The 20,807-nt window shown below is 41.8% G+C and overlaps 1 protein-coding gene across 1 annotated transcript in view; it reads left to right on the top strand.

The window, feature by feature from the left end:
- pias1a (protein inhibitor of activated STAT, 1a) overlaps positions 1-20,807 on the top strand; it is a 64,046-nt gene that overhangs the window by 37,731 nt on the left and 5,508 nt on the right. The window contains 12 exon segments of the mRNA XM_072671682.1: positions 8,362-8,446; positions 9,131-9,178; positions 9,270-9,360; positions 9,873-10,007; positions 12,117-12,222; positions 15,230-15,303; positions 15,698-15,858; positions 17,553-17,620; positions 17,623-17,682; positions 19,811-19,991; positions 20,205-20,344; positions 20,698-20,738. Of these exon segments, the coding sequence (XP_072527783.1) occupies positions 8,362-8,446; positions 9,131-9,178; positions 9,270-9,360; positions 9,873-10,007; positions 12,117-12,222; positions 15,230-15,303; positions 15,698-15,858; positions 17,553-17,620; positions 17,623-17,682; positions 19,811-19,991; positions 20,205-20,344; positions 20,698-20,738 (1,190 nt within the window).

Raw genomic sequence — 20,807 nt, 5'->3', positions numbered from 1 at the left:
CCTCTCTTTTACTCTCTCTTGCTCACTATCTTTCACTCCCCCATCTCTCTCTCTCACTCCTCCCTCTCTCTCTCTCTCTCTCTCTCTCTCTCTCTCGCTCACTCTCTACTTTCCCCCTTCTGACTTCCAGACCTTATTCATTCTCCCCTCTCTCTCTTTGTCACCCACTCACTCACTCGCCTCTCTCTGTTGCTCTCTCCCTTCCTTGCTTCTCCTTCCCTCATTTCCTCACTCATTTACTCACTGTACTCCCCCACCCCTGATCGAGTGATTGATTGTGTGTGTGTGTGTGTGTGTGTGCGTGTGTGGACACACACCTGTTATGGCCTTTCTGTAGTAAGGCCTTGGTGCATATGTGAATAGAGAGTAATTACCTCCATAACAGCACCTGTGAGACTCACTCCCCCCCCCCCCCTCTCTCTTTCTCTCTCTCTCTCTCTCTCTCTCTCTCTCTCTCGTACACACACATGTATAGTCTTGACTTGCTGAAGGGCATTGATAAGCTTTCTGCCCTTCACGAATATCAACATTATGTTTTGCACATGTGTGCTTGCGCGTGTGTGTTGTGTGTATGTGCATGTACGTGTGTGTGTGTGTATGAGTGTGTGCAGGCATGAAAAGATGGGAGAGTGAGAAAAAATAGATACAATAGCTTTATTGTTTTATTTGCTTCTTTGACTGTGCTGCTGTGTGCTGAGGCAGGTACGGTGGTGGTGTGTGAGACAGAGAGATGAGGTTGAATAAGATGGAGAGAGATACAATAGTATGTGAGGGAGAGAGTGAGATGAGACGAAGAGATAAATGAAGTGGAGAGAAAAAGGATGAGGGAGAGGGATGGAGTGAAAGAAAGATGGGGAGAGAGCGAGAAAGCAGGAAGGTGAGGTAAAGGGAATGAGGTTGAGAGCGTAAGGAAGAGAAAGGAAATCACTTGGAGAAAGAGCAAAAGGTGGAGAAAGAGGGTGAAGGCTCGAGATTCGTTTGGGCAGGTGTGAATACAGTAATCACACTCGGACTAAAACAACCACACTGAGACCCTTCTGAGGAGGTGTTCTCTGTCTGGACCCAAACAAACTCTGAACCGGTTTGTTCGTGGTGAAAACATGATCTGACCTCAATCCGGTTCAACTCTCAGGGTGTACTCCACAGGTTTGAGCTAAACGGATGTCATAGCCAGGTGTGCTTTGCCAGATAGTGTACTTACGACAGCTCTGAACACATTCCAGGCCTCAGAACCGTCTTCCTGTATTTACTTTCTTGCTCCCGGCCCAGACAGGTCTGACCAATAAGCAGAGAGAACATTCTCACATGGTTTGTTGTGATGCATTTTAGTAGGCTTGGATTTTTCCCTGTGTGAAAACAAACCAAAAATAAATATTTTCTATATGTCCAAATGTTTGTGGACGCCCCTTCTAATGAATGCATTCTGCTATTTTAAGTTGCACCCATTGCTGGCCCAGACATGCAGCTGTGCACACACACAGCTTGTCTAGTCCCCGTAGAGACGTATGGCAATAGAATAGGACTCTCTGGAGCAGATATGCATGAACCACCTGGAATGATTCTGCTCCATCACAGATAAGTTGGGGCTGTGTATTACAAACATAGTACTGAATTAAACCAGAACATGCTAAACCACACACCAAGAAACTAAACCACATCAACCATTAAAACACAACACACCGACATGATGCTGTGCTGTTGGGCTGTAGGAAGACTGTAGACTGTAGCAGACTCCCCGAGGCACTGGGATGGTAGAGAGAGCACAGTGAACACAGCCAATCAGCTGTCTAGACATAGATGCACTTTCTTTCATTCACACGCATGAAATAAATCACACTTTGTACAATTTGGGATACAGTTCAGACATTTCTCTAATGCCAGACGTCCTATGCTGTCACAAAAGCAGCTCTTTGGCAGGACAGTGTGTGTCTGCCTGCCACAGTAAGAGCGACAGTGAGTAACACATCTAAACACACGTAAACACACATATGAACTTCTTTCCATCTTCAGTCTGAAGCACCACCCTTGCTTCTTTTTTCATCATTTAAAGTGTTTTTGTTATTGTTTTAGTAAATGACGGATTAGGATAGAAGAGTAGAAAGAGAGAGACAGAAGGATGAGGTAGAGAGAGACTGATTGGGTATTGCCAGGGATGGAGAGAGAGAGAGAGAAGGATGAGGTAGAGAGAGGCTGATTGGGTACTGCCATGGAGGGAGGGAGGGGGAGAGAGAGACAGAAGGATGAGCTAGAGAGAGGCTGATTGGGTATTGCAAGGGAGGGAGGGAGGGAGGGAGAGAGCGAGAGAGAAAGAGAGAGAGAGAGAGAGAGACAGAAGGATGAGGTAGAGAGAGGCTGATTGGGTATTGCCATGGAGGGAGGGAGGGAGAGAGAGAGTGAGAGAGAGAGAGAGAGAGAGAGAGAGAGAGAGACAGAAGGATGAGGTAGAGAGAGGCTGATTGGGTATTGCCAGGGATGGAGAGAGACAGAAGGATGAGGTAGAGAGAGGCTGATTGGGTACTGCCATGGAGGGAGGGAGGGGGAGAGAGAGACAGAAGGATGAGGTAGAGAGAGGCTGATTGGGTATAGGGAGGGAGAGAGAGAGAGAGAGAGAGAAGGATGAGATAGAGAGAGGCTGATTGGGTATTGCGAGGGAGAGAGAGAGAGAGAGAGAGAGAGAGAGAGAGAGAAGGTTGAGGTAGAGAGAGGCTGATTGGGTATTGCGAGGGAGGGAGGGAGGGAGGGAGAGAGAGAGAGAGAGAGAGAGAGAGAGAGAGAGAGAGAGAGAGAGAGAGAGAAGGATGAGGTAGAGAGAGGCTGATTGGGTATTGCCAGGGATGGAGAGACACAGAAGGATGAGGTAGAGAGAGGCTGATTGGGTACTGCCATGGAGGGAGGGAGGGGGAGAGAGAGACAGAAGGATGAGCTAGAGAGAGGCTGATTGGGTATTGCAAGGGAGGGAGGGAGGGAGGGAGAGAGCGAGAGAGAAAGAGAGAGAGAGAGAGAGAGACAGAAGGATGAGGTAGAGAGAGGCTGATTGGGTATTGCCATGGAGGGAGGGAGGGAGAGAGAGAGTGAGAGAGAGAGAGAGAGAGAGAGAGAGAGAGACAGAAGGATGAGGTAGAGAGAGGCTGATTGGGTATTGCCAGGGATGGAGAGAGACAGAAGGATGAGGTAGAGAGAGGCTGATTGGGTACTGCCATGGAGGGAGGGAGGGGGAGAGAGAGACAGAAGGATGAGGTAGAGAGAGGCTGATTGGGTATAGGGAGGGAGAGAGAGAGAGAGAGAGAGAAGGATGAGATAGAGAGAGGCTGATTGGGTATTGCGAGGGAGAGAGAGAGAGAGAGAGAGAGAGAGAGAAGGTTGAGGTAGAGAGAGGCTGATTGGGTATTGCGAGGGAGGGAGGGAGGGAGGGAGGGAGAGAGAGAGAGAGAGAGAGAGAGAGAGAGAGAGAGAGAGAGAGAAGGATGAGGTAGAGAGAGGCTGATTGGGTATTGCCAGGGATGGAGAGACACAGAAGGATGAGGTAGAGAGAGGCTGATTGGGTACTGCCATGGAGGGAGGGAGGGGGAGAGAGAGACAGAAGGATGAGGTAGAGAGAGGCTGATTGGGTATTGCGAGGGAGGAAGAGGGAGAGAGAGAGAGAGAGAGAGAGAGAGAGAAGGATGAGGTAGAGAGAGGCTGATTGGGTATTGCGAGGGAGGGAGAGAGAGAGAGAGAGAGAGAGAGAGAGAGAAGGATGAGGTAGAGAGAGGCTGATTGGGTATTGCCAGGGAGGGAGGGAGGGAGAGAGAGAAAGAGAGAGGAAGAGAGAGAGAGAGAGAGAGAGAGAGAGACAGAAGGATGAGGTAGAGAGGGGCTGATTGGGTATTGCCAGGGAGGGAGGGAGGGAGGGAGAGAGGAAGAGAAAGAGAGAGAGAGAGAGACAGAAGGATGAGGTAGAGAGAGGCTGATTGGGTAAAGCCATGGAGAGAGAGAGAGATTGAGTTGCAGCAGCTCAGGTTATTTTAAGCTGCTCTCACCTACAGAAGATTACAGTGCATAAGAGGACTCACTATTAAAGAAGCTCTGCTGTATCTTTTCTACTTTAGACAGACTATATCGTCGCTGTCCAGTAAAAACATGTATCTCCAACATGGTAACTTGTAAAATAAGAGTAATTGATAAATAATTTAGAGAATTTGTTATTGGTCTGTTCATCCAGAACTACAGGAGCTACAGGCTTCACAGGATGGGAAAATCGGAAAAAAGAAATAGCAGCGAAATACTGTACAAGTGCAGAAATGTATATGTGTAATTGGTTAGATGGGTTGAGTCCTAGTAAAATAGGATCAGGTCTCATGATCTTATTTTTAGGAAAGCTTAAGAATTTAGAGAATCTCTGTCTCTTTCAGTGTCAGGTCTTTTATTTGCTTGTGATGCAAGTGACCAGCACAGGAACACAGCGATTTGGTGTCATGCACTTAACATTTTGTTATCCAGAAAGTTCTTAAGACTACTCTGGTAGTACAGTAATGTTCAGCAGTTGTTTTGGATGGGTTTGGAGGTGTATGTCTCTTAATTGTGGGGCCGAGAACCACATAAATGACTTGAAAGGCCAACCTATTGAAGTAGGTTGAACAGTGAGGAAGGCCAGGAGATGCCATGGCTAAACACATTCACCAGATCTAAGCCCCACTGAGAACCTGTGGGACTTTGTTGGGGAATGTTTGGAGAAGAAAAAATCGACCACAACCACCATTTCTGAATTCCTTAACGCTGAATGAGATTACATCTTAAACCTTAATAATGCATAAAGGGACCCTGAGGGAACAAAAACAATAGTACAGTAGTCATTTTATGATTTTATTAAGAGCAGACATTCAACAGCCGATCCCCCTGTGTGAAACAGTGATTGATCCCCTTCTTTTCAAGAGCTGGTTACACCTCGCTGAGCAGCCATAACTGCTACCAAGCGCTTTCTGTATGGTTGTGAATTAGAGTCTCACAATGAGTCATTTTGGCCCACTCCTTCTTACAGAGCTGCTTTAGCTCGATGACATTTTTTTAGGCCTTCAAGCATGAGCTGCATTTCAGGTCCTGCAACAACATTTCAGCGTGGCTTAGATCAGACTAGGCTTGGACTAAGCCGTCCCAAAGCTGTCCGTTTCTTATCCATTGTGAAGTGGACTCGCTCGTGTGCTTTGAAACATTGTCTTGTTGAAAACCATATTTTGGTTTTCAAAAAAGAAATGTCCTGCTACCACTGTGGTCTAGGGGGTCGCAAGTTCGAATCCCAAGCCATGCCGCTTTGTCATCAGAAGCCGTAGTCCAAGAGAGCACGATTGGCTGTGCTTTCTCCGGGTGGCTAGATGGCGCTCTCTCTCCCCTAATCACTCTCAAAGATGATGTTGTCCAGCACAGATATCTGGTGCTTGGAGCTGGGGACCTAGCGCTTTGTTCCCAGTGTTTCGGCTGAAAAGAGGCAGTGGCTGGCTTCACATGTATCTGAGTCTTAACCCTCCTAGTGTTGAGAGCATTGCTAGTGCTAGGGGGAGGTACAAACAGGACAGTGGTGGCAGAAGCCTAAGAGGACATGTCCTGGAAAAAGGAAGACCTATGGTCACCCTACTTGAAGAGTTATTTGATACAGAGCAGAATACAAAGTCCCCTTATTGTCACTCAGGACATTCCCCATCCTGATGCAGCAAAGCAACCCCCAAACCATCACACTACCACCACCATGCTTCAAAGACTCTAATGATCAGAAAGCTTAAGTTTAGATGTATTTGTCTAATAGACACTGTTCCCGAACATCCAGGAGTTTCTGGTGGTCCTGAGATGGGACGCCTTCTTAGTTAGCGGTGGTTTCTGCAGTGCATTCTGCCTCAAATCTCATTCTTGCCTTGTGTTTTTTTTGGGTTTTTTTCCTGATGGTTCATCAGAACACTGGCCTTCGCTGAAACAACACAGCTCTGCAATTCTTGAGATGTTTTACACCTCATTCTTTCAGAAATTTTGGGAGGCCATTTACTCCTTGGAAGATTGACTACAGGGTTTCTCTATTTGGACAGTATGGCTCTGTCTGTCGTCCACAGACCCCTAGAGCCTCGGAAATGGCTTTGTAACCAGACTGATAGCCTTTTTCTGAGGTCCTCAGGAGTTTCTTCTCTCCGTAGTATGATGTGCCTGACAACCTGTGTGCTGACAAGTTCACTCTGAGTTCAAGGCCCCAAGTTAGGTTTAGCTTGGATAGGGTTCTCCTGAAAGCTTGTGGACAAACGTTTTGGCACCTCCTATTTGGCCAAATGTTTGTGGACACAGCTCTATTAGCTAAAGATACTGGATGCACTTTTGGTTGAAAGTTTTGGAACCCCACATTTCAGCCAAAGGTTTGTGGACACAACTGTATTAACCAAACCTAATGGATGACTTTTCTAGTCACACACTGTAGTCTGTCTGTTTCTCTGCATACTTTGTCAACCTCCTTTCAGCCTGTTTGTTAGTGGTCAGGACACAGCAGGACCGCCACAGAGCAGGTATTTGGTGGTGGGTCATTGAGTTTTTCTATTTGGACAGTATGGCTCTTGCTGTTGTTCATTGGACCCCTAGAGCTTTAGGTTAAGTTAGGTTTACATTGGATAGGACTGCAGAATGCACTCAGCTGCTGATTACCAAGGAAAACATTGAGAAATAAGACAGAGTGGTGTGAGATGGCTAGCAAGACGATGAGCATGACTTACAAAAACTACAGATGGAAACTCTTTGTCTGATTTTCGGTTTGAATCAGTGATCATTGCATTGGCTTTCAGTGTAACAAGGTTATTAACAGCCTGTTTTAATTCCAGGTTGGTTTTTACAAGCCTTGTCTGAGTTGAGGTAGGTGTGTTAGAGCAGGAGAACATTAAAAACGTGGAGGACAGCTGTGCTTCAGAACAGTTGTGTGACTGTAATGTATCCTATACAGAGGCTGGGCAGATTTATTTCACATTATTCAATACTGAAGCCTAGTTCTGCAGCTGCTTATATGAATTATGAATAATTAACATCTAGTTCAGAGGCGTAGAACTAGGGCTGCAAAACGAATGGACTGCAGCCCATATTGCCTTGCAGTATAGAGGGTTGCATGTGAAAAAAATCTCAAATATTCCACATTAGTTTGTTTTTGATTGACACTTACAGGAATTGAAACATGTTTTCCTGAAGTGGGCAGGTGGAAAACAGTGGTCTATAAATGAGAAATGGTTGGGACTCCCCAAAAGCAGTGCATTTTGAATGGGTCCCAGTGCACTGGTTTTATTAAGTGTAGCCTAATTTGCATTTGAAACTGCAATAACAATAACACAGTCAAGTGTGATTCTTTCCTCCCTCGTCTGTTTGCCTTTATCATCTTCTTGAAACAGACTGACTCATAGCTTAGCCTTTCTGAGGTCTGCGTTTGAATGAGCATTCCCGGAAATGTGAAATGCCTGTGCATTTCTTTAAAAGGATATCCTCTGCACTTTTTTATTTATTTATTTAATTTTATAAAGCTTATTTTTTGGTTAGAAAGTGGAGAGAATCTCAATATAAAGAATTCCAGATCAGATTATGCAGAATCACCATCATCAGTGGGAATCTGATCCTTGTGGAGCTTCTGAATTCTGCTCACTGTAAATGATGTCACTCTAAATATAGTGACTTATGACTGTAGATCTCTATTAATACTCATAGTAACTCTGACCTAACCTAAACCCAAAGTCTATACATGAACCTATTGGCACCATGCCTAATGTCAGTTGTGGGCTAAAGGGATATAAAGCCCCCCAGCATTGACCTGTGGAACTGTGTTCTCTGGAATGATGGATGAGGCTCCATCCATTACTTTTGGGATGAGTTGGGTAGTTGGGAGTGAGGTGGGGTGGTCATCATCCAACATGCAATCACTATCGCCCTTGTCGCTGAATGCAATCAAATCCTGGCAGCAGTGCTCCAAAATCTAGTAGAAAGTTTTCTTCCCTGGGCAATAGAGACAGTTACTCCAATAAAAGCAGCATACACTCTAGTTTTAATTCCCTTGATTTCAGAAGAAACAGTGCATGAGAAGTGTGGAAGTGTGGGTTCACATGTGCTTTGGCAACGGGTGACGCAACAAGACAATGACCCAAGCACACAAGTCAGTTCAACTAAAAAAAAAAAAGAAGAAAATTCACTTACGTTTTCTAGCCTGCACTGCCCGTTTACTTGAGATGTTAAATAAATGTCACATTTTATTAGTAATCAATGCAGAAATCCATGTAATTCCAAAGGGATCACTTGTTTTTTTCTGCTATTGTACTATTTACTTATTGACTCTGTATTTGTCTCTTTCTGATGTCTCTCTTTTCCCTCTGTTTGAATTTCCAGCTTCAGACAACAGTCAACGCTTTCAAGAAACATGTTTCGCTTTTGCATTAACGCCACAGCAAGTCCAACAGATCAGCGGCTCAATGTAAGTACTCTGTCAATCTCGACTTGCGTCTTTCTCACAAATTAACAGTAGTCTGATAGTACAGCAGCACTGTAAAGGAGAACCTGGTACTCTCCTACTGGCTTTGTAGTTGCTTATCTCATCTCATTGTGGCCATTTTGAAGCCTATGTAGCATCATCACGTTGATTTGGAATAGAAGGGATACTTTTGCCCAGCATTTTTTTTTCTGACGCTTTCACAGTGTATTAGCTTAGCCTGTTTGTAAGTGCATTGCATCTTTTTAGAGGGAGATACAGGGTTTGCAGGGACCATAGAGCATCACTTGCTTTGATTGTCAGCTACCCGTATACCAGTTTTTCTGAGGGGAAATTGGCATTAGCCAATTACCAAGATGGAAAGTGTTGTTCCTCACTTTTTAATCTGTTGACTGAACAGACATATTTCGTATTCTGACTTCAAAACCCTGAGATCAACGGTTATCTGTGCTGGAAACCATTTAGCTGGTGATATAAAAGGCCTTTACTTTCAGTATATTTTTGTTGAAAGTGATTGATCACTTTAAGCAGTGCTGTGTTGTTTATTCTTCATGTATAAAAGTTACATAACACCTCTCAGCATGCAGCCGGCCTGTTGGTGCTCTTTGGATAGGATATTTATGAAACCAAGAGCAGTTTATATGTAATTGAATTTTATTTTATCTTTAGGGACATCTCGGGGACCAAATGTGACTTCACGGTACAAGTACAGTTACGGTACGTAAAAAGATCTAAAAGATCTAAAACAGCTCTGTATTGTAATAGCCAAAATTGTATAATCATATTTCTTATGTTTTAATGTCACTAGGTTTTGCTTATCAGAAACCAGCTGTCCGCAGGAAGACCACTTTCCTCCTAACCTCTGTGTAAAAGTCAATGGGAAGCCATGTAATCTTCCGGTGAGAAACAGAAAAGAAAGATATAATTCTACACTATATGTCCAAATGTTTGGGGACACCCCATCTAATGAATGCTTTCAGTAACTATTGCTGACACAGATGTGCAAATACATACAAACACACAGCTTATCTAGTCCCTGAACAAGCTGTGGAGCAGTGGAACTGTGTTTCACAGAATGATGGTGCTCCTTCCAGTACTTTTGGTTTGAGTTGAGAAGTTATGGATGAGGTGGGGTGGTGATCATCCAGCCTCTTGACCTTACCAATGCTTTTGTCGCTGAATGCAGTCAAATCCTCACAGCAATGCTCTAAAACCTAGTAGAAACCCTTCCCTGGACAGTAAAGACAGTTGTTCCAACAAAAGCAGGAATAAAGTCTTAATAAAGTGTCCCAATACTTTTGTCCATATAGTGTATAAGCACATTTTTTAGGTCTGATAAGCTGTACAGTGAAGCCGTAAAGTTGACTGTAAGGTTTTTTAAATTTTGTTACCTGTGTTTGGATGTGCCTAGGGCTACCTTCCTCCTACCAAAAACGGAGTCGAACCAAAGCGTCCCAGCAGACCCATTAACATTACCTCACTGGTCAGACTGTCCACCACTGTCCCCAACACCATTGTGGTGTCTTGGACATCAGAGATCGGAAGGGTAAGTCCATCTAATCTAATTTTTTAATGTTTTTCTTGGCCTGTGGAAGGAAAACAGCCCCACCACATCAGGTATCCTCCATGTTTTACAGGGGGATTGGGTTATATTGTGCAGGACTCCTTGCTTTTTTAAGCTAACCCACTGATAGTGTCTGTTGCAGAAAGCTCTGGTTTGTGTCTCATCTGACCATAGCAGCCAGTTTCAATCAAAGCCATCCAGCGATGTTTAGCAAACTCCATGCTCTTATCTCCATAGTTAAATGGTCGGACTTTCTAAGTACTTTGTGGTTTGGAGACTTGGTCCTAGCATGCAGCCAATGCCTGTGATTATGAAAGTACGATCTTGCGAGAAAGTTTTATCTCTCTAACCATTTTTATTACTTTATGTGCTCGTCCAAACCGGATAATTACAGCTCAGTTTTTATTCATTTATTGTAATTGTTGCCTCATTAGTGGAGATTGGTATTTTCAAGCGTGAAGTTGTACTTAAACCTCTTGATTGATTGATTGATGAAAGACAGCAACCTTCCATTGTGTTGGATTCACTGATAGTTCCCACGGATAAGTAAGGATATTTGGCTTACTCTTTAACTTTGTCCTTTTACTCCAGTGAGGAGGAAGTCATGCTTTTAAGAGTTCTGTTTAAATGTTTAAACATTCTTTAAAAATGTATTATTTGTTATTTATTTGAATGTGTAGTGCCAGTAGTTATAATATAATTTATTGAAATATATTTTATAATTATTTTAATAAATACATATATATATATATATATATATATATATACAATACATTTAATAAAAAAAAATAATATATATATATATATCTCAATATTTCCATGTTGAGATTAACACTAATTAAACATTTTTAGAGCCTTTTTTGCTGCTCCATTACCAAGACTGCTGTCTTGGTGCCCCTTATATACAATTTTTCATATTTCAATATTTAAAAATAAAAATGAAGCATAACCCAAGGAGTTATAGCTTTCATTTTTACCCAAAAATGACACTGTGATGAATTCCTTATCCTGCCTATTATCAGTAAATGCAAATGGAATGAGAAAGCTCTCTCTATTAAAATTACTACTTACTTTTCAGATTAGAGTCCGGCTACTTTCTATTTCTCATCAGTCCCCTTATCCACCTGCTTGAACTTAAAGCACGGCTGCTCAGGGAAAGCTCCTTTAGCAGTGACGTAATTTATTATCACAGACCATGCCTGAGCTTGCATGTGGCTGTGTTCTACTGTGCGGTACATTTTTTGCATTTTTTACTCCAGGCTGGGGAGTGGGGACACAGTGACTGCATCCAAAATAACTCAATTTGACCTTTAGTGCCCTACATAGGGTGTAAGCCATTAACTCATGTCCTAAATTGTGCGCTGTGTGTCAGATAGGCGAGCATTTTGCATTGAGCCAGTATTATGTGCATTATGCCCGTGGTGGTTGTGAGCTCATTGGGTACAAGCTGTCTGGTGCCCTGGAGGGGACATGCTCATATGTTGCAGCAGTGAACTGTGACAGTGAGTGTCTACTGCCATGAATATGTCATGGTTGGGGAGAATTACCATGTCTTTATATGTATTTTAATAATATAACCTTTTAGTAGTAATTATTTACTGTACATGGTTTAATTGTAAAGTATGAATAATGCAATGTGAGTTGTATTATTTAATACATATTGCATGTTTAATATTGCATATTGCATGTACCAAACTTGCATTTTCCACTTTACACTGATATGATGCACATTATGATACTTTACTGTAGTTTTCACAGATTAGACAAAATTTGACCAAAACCCTCACAAGATGGAACTGCCGTTGGGTATCACCTAATTTGGTACTGCCAATTAACCCAAATGTTCATAGCTTACCCTAACGCAAGCATTGTTGATGGCAAAGTGCATCACTCTGGATTTGGATGTGACCCCCAGACTATAGTGATGGTTCAGTAGACTGCTGAGGCACTAGGAAGCCCACCCTCCATACTGTTTTAACTCAAAACACAGGGTCATTTTTTGGATTCTAAAATGCTTTAACCCTCATGCAACAATGTGTGATGTCATACAGTATACGTAGAGCGTTTTTGTGTGTGTGTGTTCTCTCACAGAGCTACTCTATGGCGGTGTATCTGGTGAAGCAGCAGTCGTCTACGGCACTGTTACAGAGACTCCGTGCCAAGGGCATCAGAAACCCAGACCACTCCAGAGCGCTCAGTAAGGACATTCACATTAAGTTACTGCACATCTCTAGGGTCAAACATCATAGATTCAGAGATTCATGGAATTCATGGAAAAAGAAGGCCATCATTGTTAACAAGCTTTGTAAGCTGTGCAGATGCTGCATAGAATCGGCCCCTCTGGAGCAGATAAGCATGAACCTATTGGTACCATGCCTAATGCCAGGTGTTGGCTAGAGGGGTATAAAGCCCTCATCATTGAGCTGTGGAGCAGTGGATTGATGGTCATGGCTATTCAGCACTTTTGAGTTGAGTTAGGGATGAGGTGGGGTGGTGATGATCTAACATCGTGACCACTCTTTTTGGTCAGTGCAATCAATGCTCACAGCAATACTCTATATTCTAGTAGGAAACCTTCCCTGGACAGTAGAAACATATACTCCAACAAAAGCAAGATAAACTCTTTTTTTAATCCCATTTTAAAGAATATGAGCAGGTGTCCCAATACTTTTGTCTGTAAAGTTTACTTAATTAAACACATGAGGATCCAACGTCATCTTGGTTCGGGCGAACAAGTCGCTTAGATTTGGTGCTTTAGTCAGCCTCACAAAGTTTCCAAAACACTTGAATGGCCACATATTGCACACAGCAGCCTATAAACTGTCTGAGCTAGCGTGTTAATGCTGAAAGAATGCTTCTGTAATTGCCACAGCAAGTTATAAATTCTAGTCTAATAGCACCTGGGCTCAAGGCAGTTGTACCAAATGCTTCAGCTTGCTTTTTCTAATTTATTACCATGCTGCAGAGAGACCCTGATAAATGGTGTGTTAGCATGCTGCCGTTAAGCTGTTGTTGTGGCTGAGAGTAGAAGTTGCATTTGTAGGTTGAAACAAGTCCAAATCTCCATCTACCTCAATTCTGTCTATATGGAAAATTCCACCAGCACTATTTTTCAGGACTCTTTGATTTCAGTGTTGCATCATGCTGTTGGTTCATGCCAGGCTGCAGACCCTCTACAGTCATTAGGGATATAAACGAATGGAAATATATTAGTCAGTTAAAATGAGCAGATAACATGTTCGAAAAATACACAAATACTGACTCACTGTTTGCCAGATATGACCTCCAGATTCACTGTTTGTTTATTAAACTCCATTTGCTCTAATGTATCTGCTCAATCTCCCTTTCCTATCCGTTTTCTTAAACTCTGCCTGATCTGTAGCCCATGACCACAGCAGATATACTGGTCAAGCTGATTAGCTTATGGTTCCACGTGGCTGCCAGATCAGGCACAGTCTAGGATAGGATAGTTTAGTAAAGCTGTTAGTGGTTTGCTCCATTGACCTAAGCTCTGACTGAGCTTCCAAATAAAAACATATTTCTACACAGACTGTCCCCAGTACACTAAGGAATTCACAAAAACATGCTTTTATTCACATTATTTACCTTTAAAACATCCCCCTGTCGCTTCCCAGCAGAGCTGCAGATTCATACATATTCAGCTGGCAGGCAGACACTGGAGCAGCCGGGGTCTCTGCTGGGGTCTCCAGTGAATAAATAAATAGGTCTAAATACATTTAAAATGTAACCTAACTTGAATGTTCATTTTTAATAGCAGATTAAATTGACCTTAAAGGACATGTAACCCAAACTTTGGGGCTTGGCCACACCCAAAGTTTTGAGCCCTCTATTTTTGACATTTCTCACATTTTGACATACTTGGAATATGGTAGTTGTTTGTTACATTAAGTCAGAATTTCATGATGAATGGACCAATAAAAAAATGCTCCAAAACACATGGAATTAATTATTTTTACATTGAAATGTAAAAATGAAATTGCATACCTGCATCAACATTCTTTTGAGAGTCTAGATTTGAGTAGAGTAGCTGCTTACAGACTAGGTGTACAATTAAATTCATAAGTATTTGAATAGTATTTGTAGTTTTGCCTTTGTACACCACCTCAATGGAAAAGAAGCAATTCAGTTGTGAGAAGTTGTGAGTTTAGATTTCAAGATAGATTAGATATATAGATTTTTATATATATATATATATATATATATATATATATATATATATATATATATATATATAGAGAGAGAGAGAGAGAGAGAGAGAGAGCTACATTACATTACATTACAACAAATGTCTTAATTGTTAATAAAAAAAAATAAGAAAAAAAAATAATCCTTAGATTTATAATTTTTCTAGTTTGTCAACCTATTTTTGAGCCTGTAAAAATGAAGAGACTATGTAAAAGTAAAATTGCTGTAATTCCTGAACTGCTCATATTATGTCCTTTTTAAACCCTTTGAATTAAAGACTTTTTTATTCATATTTTGATGGATTCTATTCAAATACATTAAGGTAGTACTGAGGCGACATTGCAAAAAACGTGTCACTGTCCAGATAGTTATGGACCTGACTGTGTGTCCAGCCTGTGAGCAGCAATCAATTTTACTAAACTCTATAAACTTTCACTGTCCAAATACTATAATATGTTTTTGATTGTGCGGGTTTGGCATGTTAGTACCCAAAATATTAACATACCAGGTAACAAATAGATGCTCACCTAACCCTTACCCTAACCGTAACCTTTTAGATTTAAGGCTTAGATTAGAGAAGCGTTACGGTTAGTGTCAGGTGAGCATCTACACAGCATGTATACTAACCCACTACAGGAAGTCATAAAGCGCTGCTTTGCCAACATATGACTCTGCAAGTTCTCCAGGCACCATTGTTGCTGCACTTTGCGTCATTATTTGCCATTTTTGTCGAATTATTGTTCTAGACATGTGTAGCTCCTCCTTTTGCGTTTCACATTGCATTGTGGGAGACTAGTGTCCGTCATAACCACAAATCAAAACGACCGGTTCTAAGTGTGTATCTTGGATATTTGTGTATTCTCAACTTTGACACTTTTATCTATACAACACACTAACCATGCATACTGCAGTATTAGTAATTAGTGCGCAGTTGGGACGCACCAAATGTGTTTTCTCGCAGCCTGTGGATAATAGTGTGTTTGCTCCTTTTTCTACAGTCAAAGAAAAATTAACAGCAGACCCCGACAGTGAAATCGCCACAACCAGTCTACGAGTGTCGTTACTGTGTCCGGTAAGCTCGCACACCTTTTTCTTTTATAGAAAGATACCTTGCAAGTCCATACTTGCAGTCTAATAGCTCAGCCTGATGAGATCTGAAGTTGTAAAATTTACACTGCTGTTTAGAAACGCCTGGTTTCAACCTCTTTCAGCTCATGTAGATGTTTTGAAACGGAGATACTTCAGTCATGATTCATTCATGAACAAACACTCTCATTAATCTTCATTTGGCAAACATGAGCACTCTTTGTCAGTCATACTTTACAATAGGTGTGTGTGCACCTTGTTGTGAAACTGATACCACAACTCTTGGTCTGTCTACCCGTGTGTCTGTGTGTGTCTGTGCTTGTGCCGTTTTCCATGCGGGATGTGTGTTCTGCCTCCATGTCCGTGTGTGCGCCATGCAGCTGGGGAAGATGCGGCTGATGATTCCGTGCCGGGCGGTGACATGTTCACACCTGCAGTGTTTTGATGCCACACTCTACATCCAGATGAACGAGAAGAAGCCCACCTGGGTGTGTCCTGTCTGTGACAAGAAGGCACCCTATGAACATCTCATCATTGACGGGTATGCCTGCCTGCAACACACGAACATATGAACACCTTCGGCGTACAGATTGAGTAGAAATGCACCGATACACTTTCAAACCCTCTAACTCCCAGTATGAGTGTGTGTGGATGTGGGTGTGTGTGTGTTAGTGTGTTTGTTTGTGCGGGGGCTGTTTTTATTTGCTTTGGAAGCTGGACAGCTCATATCTTAGCCCCTCTCCCATCTCTCTCTCTCTCTTCCAGCCTCTCCCTTCCTCCCCCTCTTTGTTCCTTGCTCACTCGTCCTCTACATATTGCACACTCTCAGTTGTGCACATTTTCGCTCTCTCCTTTTCCCTCTCTCTCCCTATTTTACTCTCCCTCCCTCTTTTGCTCACTTGTTCTGTTTTGCTCTCTCTCTCTCTCTCTCTCTCTCTCTCTCTCTCTCTCTCTCTCTCTCTCTCTCTCTCTCTCTCTCTCTCTCTCTCTCTCTCTCTCTCTCTCTCTCTCTCTCTCTCTCTCTCTCTCTCTCTCTCTCTCTCTCTCTCTCTATTCCTCACTCCCCCCTCTCGCCCACTCACTCGGTCTCTCCATCTTGTATGCTCTCACTTGCATTCTCTCTCTTTCTCACTCTCCCTCTCTCACCCCCTCATTTTTCTCCATCTTGCACGCCTTCACTTACTCTCTTTCTCTCTCGTTTGTTCACTACACCTTGTATGCCCTCTCTCCTGCCTTCTCTCCTTCCCCCCGTTCCTCACTCACTTGTCTGTCTATCTCGTGCATGCTCTCTCTCTCCCTCTCCCCCTCTTTCACTACTCTTTTTCTCCCACGTTCTGTCCCTGTCACTCCCTCTTTCTCATATCTCTCTCTCTCTATCCCTCACTATGTTGAACACTCACTTGCGCACTCTCTTTCTCTCACTCCCGTACTCTCCCTCACCCCCTCAGTTTTTCTTGTGTGCATCACTTCCACTCTCTTTTACTCTCTTCCTCTCACATTTATTCATTACATGTTGCACAGAGCGTGTAACTTTGTTACTCTCCCTCTCTCGCTTACTTATTCTCTCCATCTTGCACTGTCTTACTTGCACACTCTCGGTCATGCTCTCTCTCGTGCTCTACCTTTCTCTCACCCCCATATTGTTTCTCTCCATCTTGCATACATAAATAACTTTTTCTCTCTCTCTCTCTCTCCCCCTCTCTCACCACCTCTTCCTTTCTCATTTGCGCACTATATCTTATATGCTCCCACTTATTCTCACTCCCTCTCTCACTTGTTCCTTTTCATTCTCTCTCTGCCTTTTACTTTCCCTCTCTCTGTTCCTCTCACTTTCTTTCTTTTTTGTTCTCCCAATTTCGCAAGATCCCACTCTCTTATTTACTCTCTCTCTTGTCTCCACATCTTTCTGCTTATTTTGTGTGCTACATCTCGCATGATCTCACTTATTTTCTCACTCTCTCGCTTGTTTTCTTTTATACTCCCTCTCTCTCTCTCTCTGTCATTAACTCTCCCTCACTCTGTTCCTATCTCACCTGTTCTCACATATTTTATTATTACCACGATCAATTAAACATATAAGCATATCAATTAAGGTCAATTGATTTACAAATGAAGGAACAAAGCTGTTTAGTCAAACAAGTGACAAGTGTCTCTCTCTCTCTCTCTCTCTCTCTCTCTCTCTCTCTCTCTCTCTCTCTCTCTCTCTCTCTCTCTCTCTCCGCTGTCTCACTATAGGTTGTTTATGGAGATTCTGAACAGCTGTGTAGACTGTGATGAGATTCAGTTTAAAGAGGATGGGAGTTGGGCCCCATGAGGTCGAAAAAGGAGGTGCAGGAGGTGTCCGCCTCGTGTAACGGTGTAGACGGTAAAATCCTGTTTTTGCTCTTCTTTCCTTTTTTTATTTAGCAATTGTGTATAAACAAATCTTTCAGTTTGTAAATACTTATTATAACAATAGCAACGTTTAATTACAAAATAATCTATAATTAAATAAACAGAGTTTTGTTCCCCTAATATTAATCTAAGATTGCCTTTATTTCATCTTTATTTGGTCTAATTAACTCAACTCAGCTTTTTAAAGATGAGCAGGAGATGAAGGCATTGTATTGCTGCCTGTACTTTTGGTTTCTTATTTAACATTGTGTGGGTGTGGTTTGACTGGCTTGGTATTTGGGAAAAAAAAAAACGTGTGGATTTAGTTTAGTGTCTTCACACTAAACACACACTGCGAAATGGCGAAACTGGTGCACAAGATGCTGCATGTGTAATAGTACCTGAAAGGCCTCTTAAAGTGGACTGAACAGTTCCTAATTGAAACTTTGCAATAGATGGAACAAAGGCTGTTTATGCAATGCAAAATCTTCTTTTTTAATAAAAAAAAGGTGATTATTCATCTATTAAACCATTAACAGCAATATAAATAAATGAAAAGCTAATCAAACTAACCAAAAGCACATATCTTACGAACCTCAATGAAACAAATATAGAGTAGAATACATGCAGAAATGTAGCTGCCTGCTTTTCAAGTATCTGTCAGTTTACCATAATCCGGTGTATAGTCTCTTTCATAGCCACTAAAGCTCACACATTATCTGAAGCTTTTAAACTCATTAAAAAGCCTTGCTTCTTGCTCTTTCTTAATATGTGGTGTAGACATTATTAGACAATCTGGAGTAGTCATGCTAATGTTTGAGGGTACAGAAACTGCCTGAGGTTAAATTCAGTCTATTATTTGAGGGCACCTGATTAAAAGACTTTCCTTTCAGAATAAAAGCCTATTTCAGAAACACATCATGCTTTTAATATTGAGAGAAACCATTGGGTCCCAGCTGTTTCAGCTACGCTAATCATGTGTCTTTACGGTCATATACAGACTTTTTTATTTGATTTTTTATGTATATAACACTCATCTTTACCCTTTTGAACAGCGTCTCAGATTGTACTTAATTCTCCTTTTTACTATTGATTTTCATCTCTCTTCCAAGTTTAATTTGATCAACTTCATTTTATTTCGCTATCATTGGTTAAATTATCCTTCTTGCTTTTGTAAAGTATATGTCTTGATCTTAGTTAAGTTTTCATCATACAGTCACCTTTTTTTGGCTTTGAGGAGGTTTGGTAATCCACAAAGTAAATGGGTTTCAGGAATCATTAGGAGAATGTCAAGTGTGCAGAAGTTATATTAAAACTTTGTAAATTGCCTGTCAGAAAATGTGAAAGGCATTAGTCATCCAATTAAGCACAAAAATCCTTCATCAAGTACGATATTGAAGCTGTAGTTATTTTCAGTCAGGAGACCCACAGAAATGACTTTGAATATCTGAAACTTCTAAGAAATGAAGTTGAAGCCAATGATGGCTAGCAGACCTACTAATTGGGTTGCGGTGCAGGGCAGTCAATATAGTTACCTGAAGTTTATACAAATAACCAGTAATAATTACTTCATTATATGGACAAAACACTGTACAGTGTACTGTAGAGCTCCTTACTGTGATACACTTTACTGTGGATTGAAAACACGCTGGTGAATCCATGTAAAAGACAGAACATGCATGGGGTTTCTTTTTGCACCTTGACCAGACGCTTTTGTTAGTCATCATCAGGCTTCTGGCAGCTTCTGGATATTTGATAAGCCGACTTTTAAGCACTGTCCACAGTGGTCAGGTCTGCTTAATCTATTCCACAACCACTTTTAACGTGTGTTTGGGGTCATTGTCCTGTTGAACACCCAACATGTTTTAACTGTCTATTTAAATCTATGGTTTGAAGTTGTAGTCCTCCTTCTTCCTTATTCAGTCCACTTTGTGTACCACACCGGTTCCAAAACAGCTCCAGAGCATGACTCTTCCTCCCCCATGCTTACAACATGCAACAGCGGTCTTTGGGTTACAGATGAGAAGAGATACAAGAGGAATAAATGGTAGAGATTTAGAGCAATTTCTCATGCATGTTCTGTTCTGTTCTCTCTCTTTATCATGTGCTCATGTTGGCAGGCGGATGTCGGACATCAGTATCCGAACAGAAATCCAACTCGCACACGAACAGCAACAGTAAGAAAGTGGAAGTGATCGATCTGACTCTAGACAGCTCGTCGGAGGATGAGGAGGATGAAGAACCCCCTCCAAAACGAAACTGCCCCTCTCTTTCGCCCACGTCCCCACAGATGAATAAGGGGTATGTGGGGCATGCTTCTTTCGTTTGTTGATTCAGATTTAGATGAATGCCACCTCATTGAAACTTGTAGTAAGCAAACAGGCCTTTTGCCCACTAAATCTAAGTATGACTACTCATGTAATTGTGTGTATTATGTTTTATAATACTCTGTGCTTGTGTGTGTGTGTGTGTGTGTGTGTGTGTGTGTGTGTGTATTTGTATGTGGTTCTGCAGAGTGTTGAATCTATGTACACAACCATCTCCTGTGAGTCGAACTCCTAGTATGCCTCAAGTAGAGACCAACTACATCCCTCCTCCACCGCCTCTCATACAGGACTACCGGCACTACTACCCTACTCCCAATGACCTGTCAGGTACACACATACAGAATATAAAACATGTTACCACCTCCAAAGAAATGTCATGGAATAATATTATAACCTATGATATATATATATATAAACTTTGACTGGAAGTTAAAGGGTTTAAACGATGGAGAAAACTAAAAAAATTGTTAATTGGACATCATATACATCATGGTTTAATTGATAAAAAAATAAATATATATTTAACCTTCTGTCTTTAAAGCCATGGCTTTGGCGCCCCCTTTTGTTTGAAACCCTTTTTCATGTTATGTGCTACATATCCTATAGCAAAATTTCGATCATTGCATCACAATGAACAGCATAACCATGTAATGTATACATTTACCTTCTGTTTCAAACAGATCTGAACTTTTTCTCCTTTTTACAAGGAGACAACCATCAGGTAAGACTGGGTGCCTCACACACACTTTCCAGAGAATTTAAGCTTTCCACCAGTAGTAAAACAGTAAAA

The sequence above is a fragment of the Salminus brasiliensis genome, chromosome 25 (genome assembly GCF_030463535.1).
Source record: "Salminus brasiliensis chromosome 25, fSalBra1.hap2, whole genome shotgun sequence".
NCBI lineage: Eukaryota > Metazoa > Chordata > Actinopteri > Characiformes > Bryconidae > Salminus > Salminus brasiliensis.
This window is presented reverse-complemented; position numbering and strand designations above follow the sequence as displayed.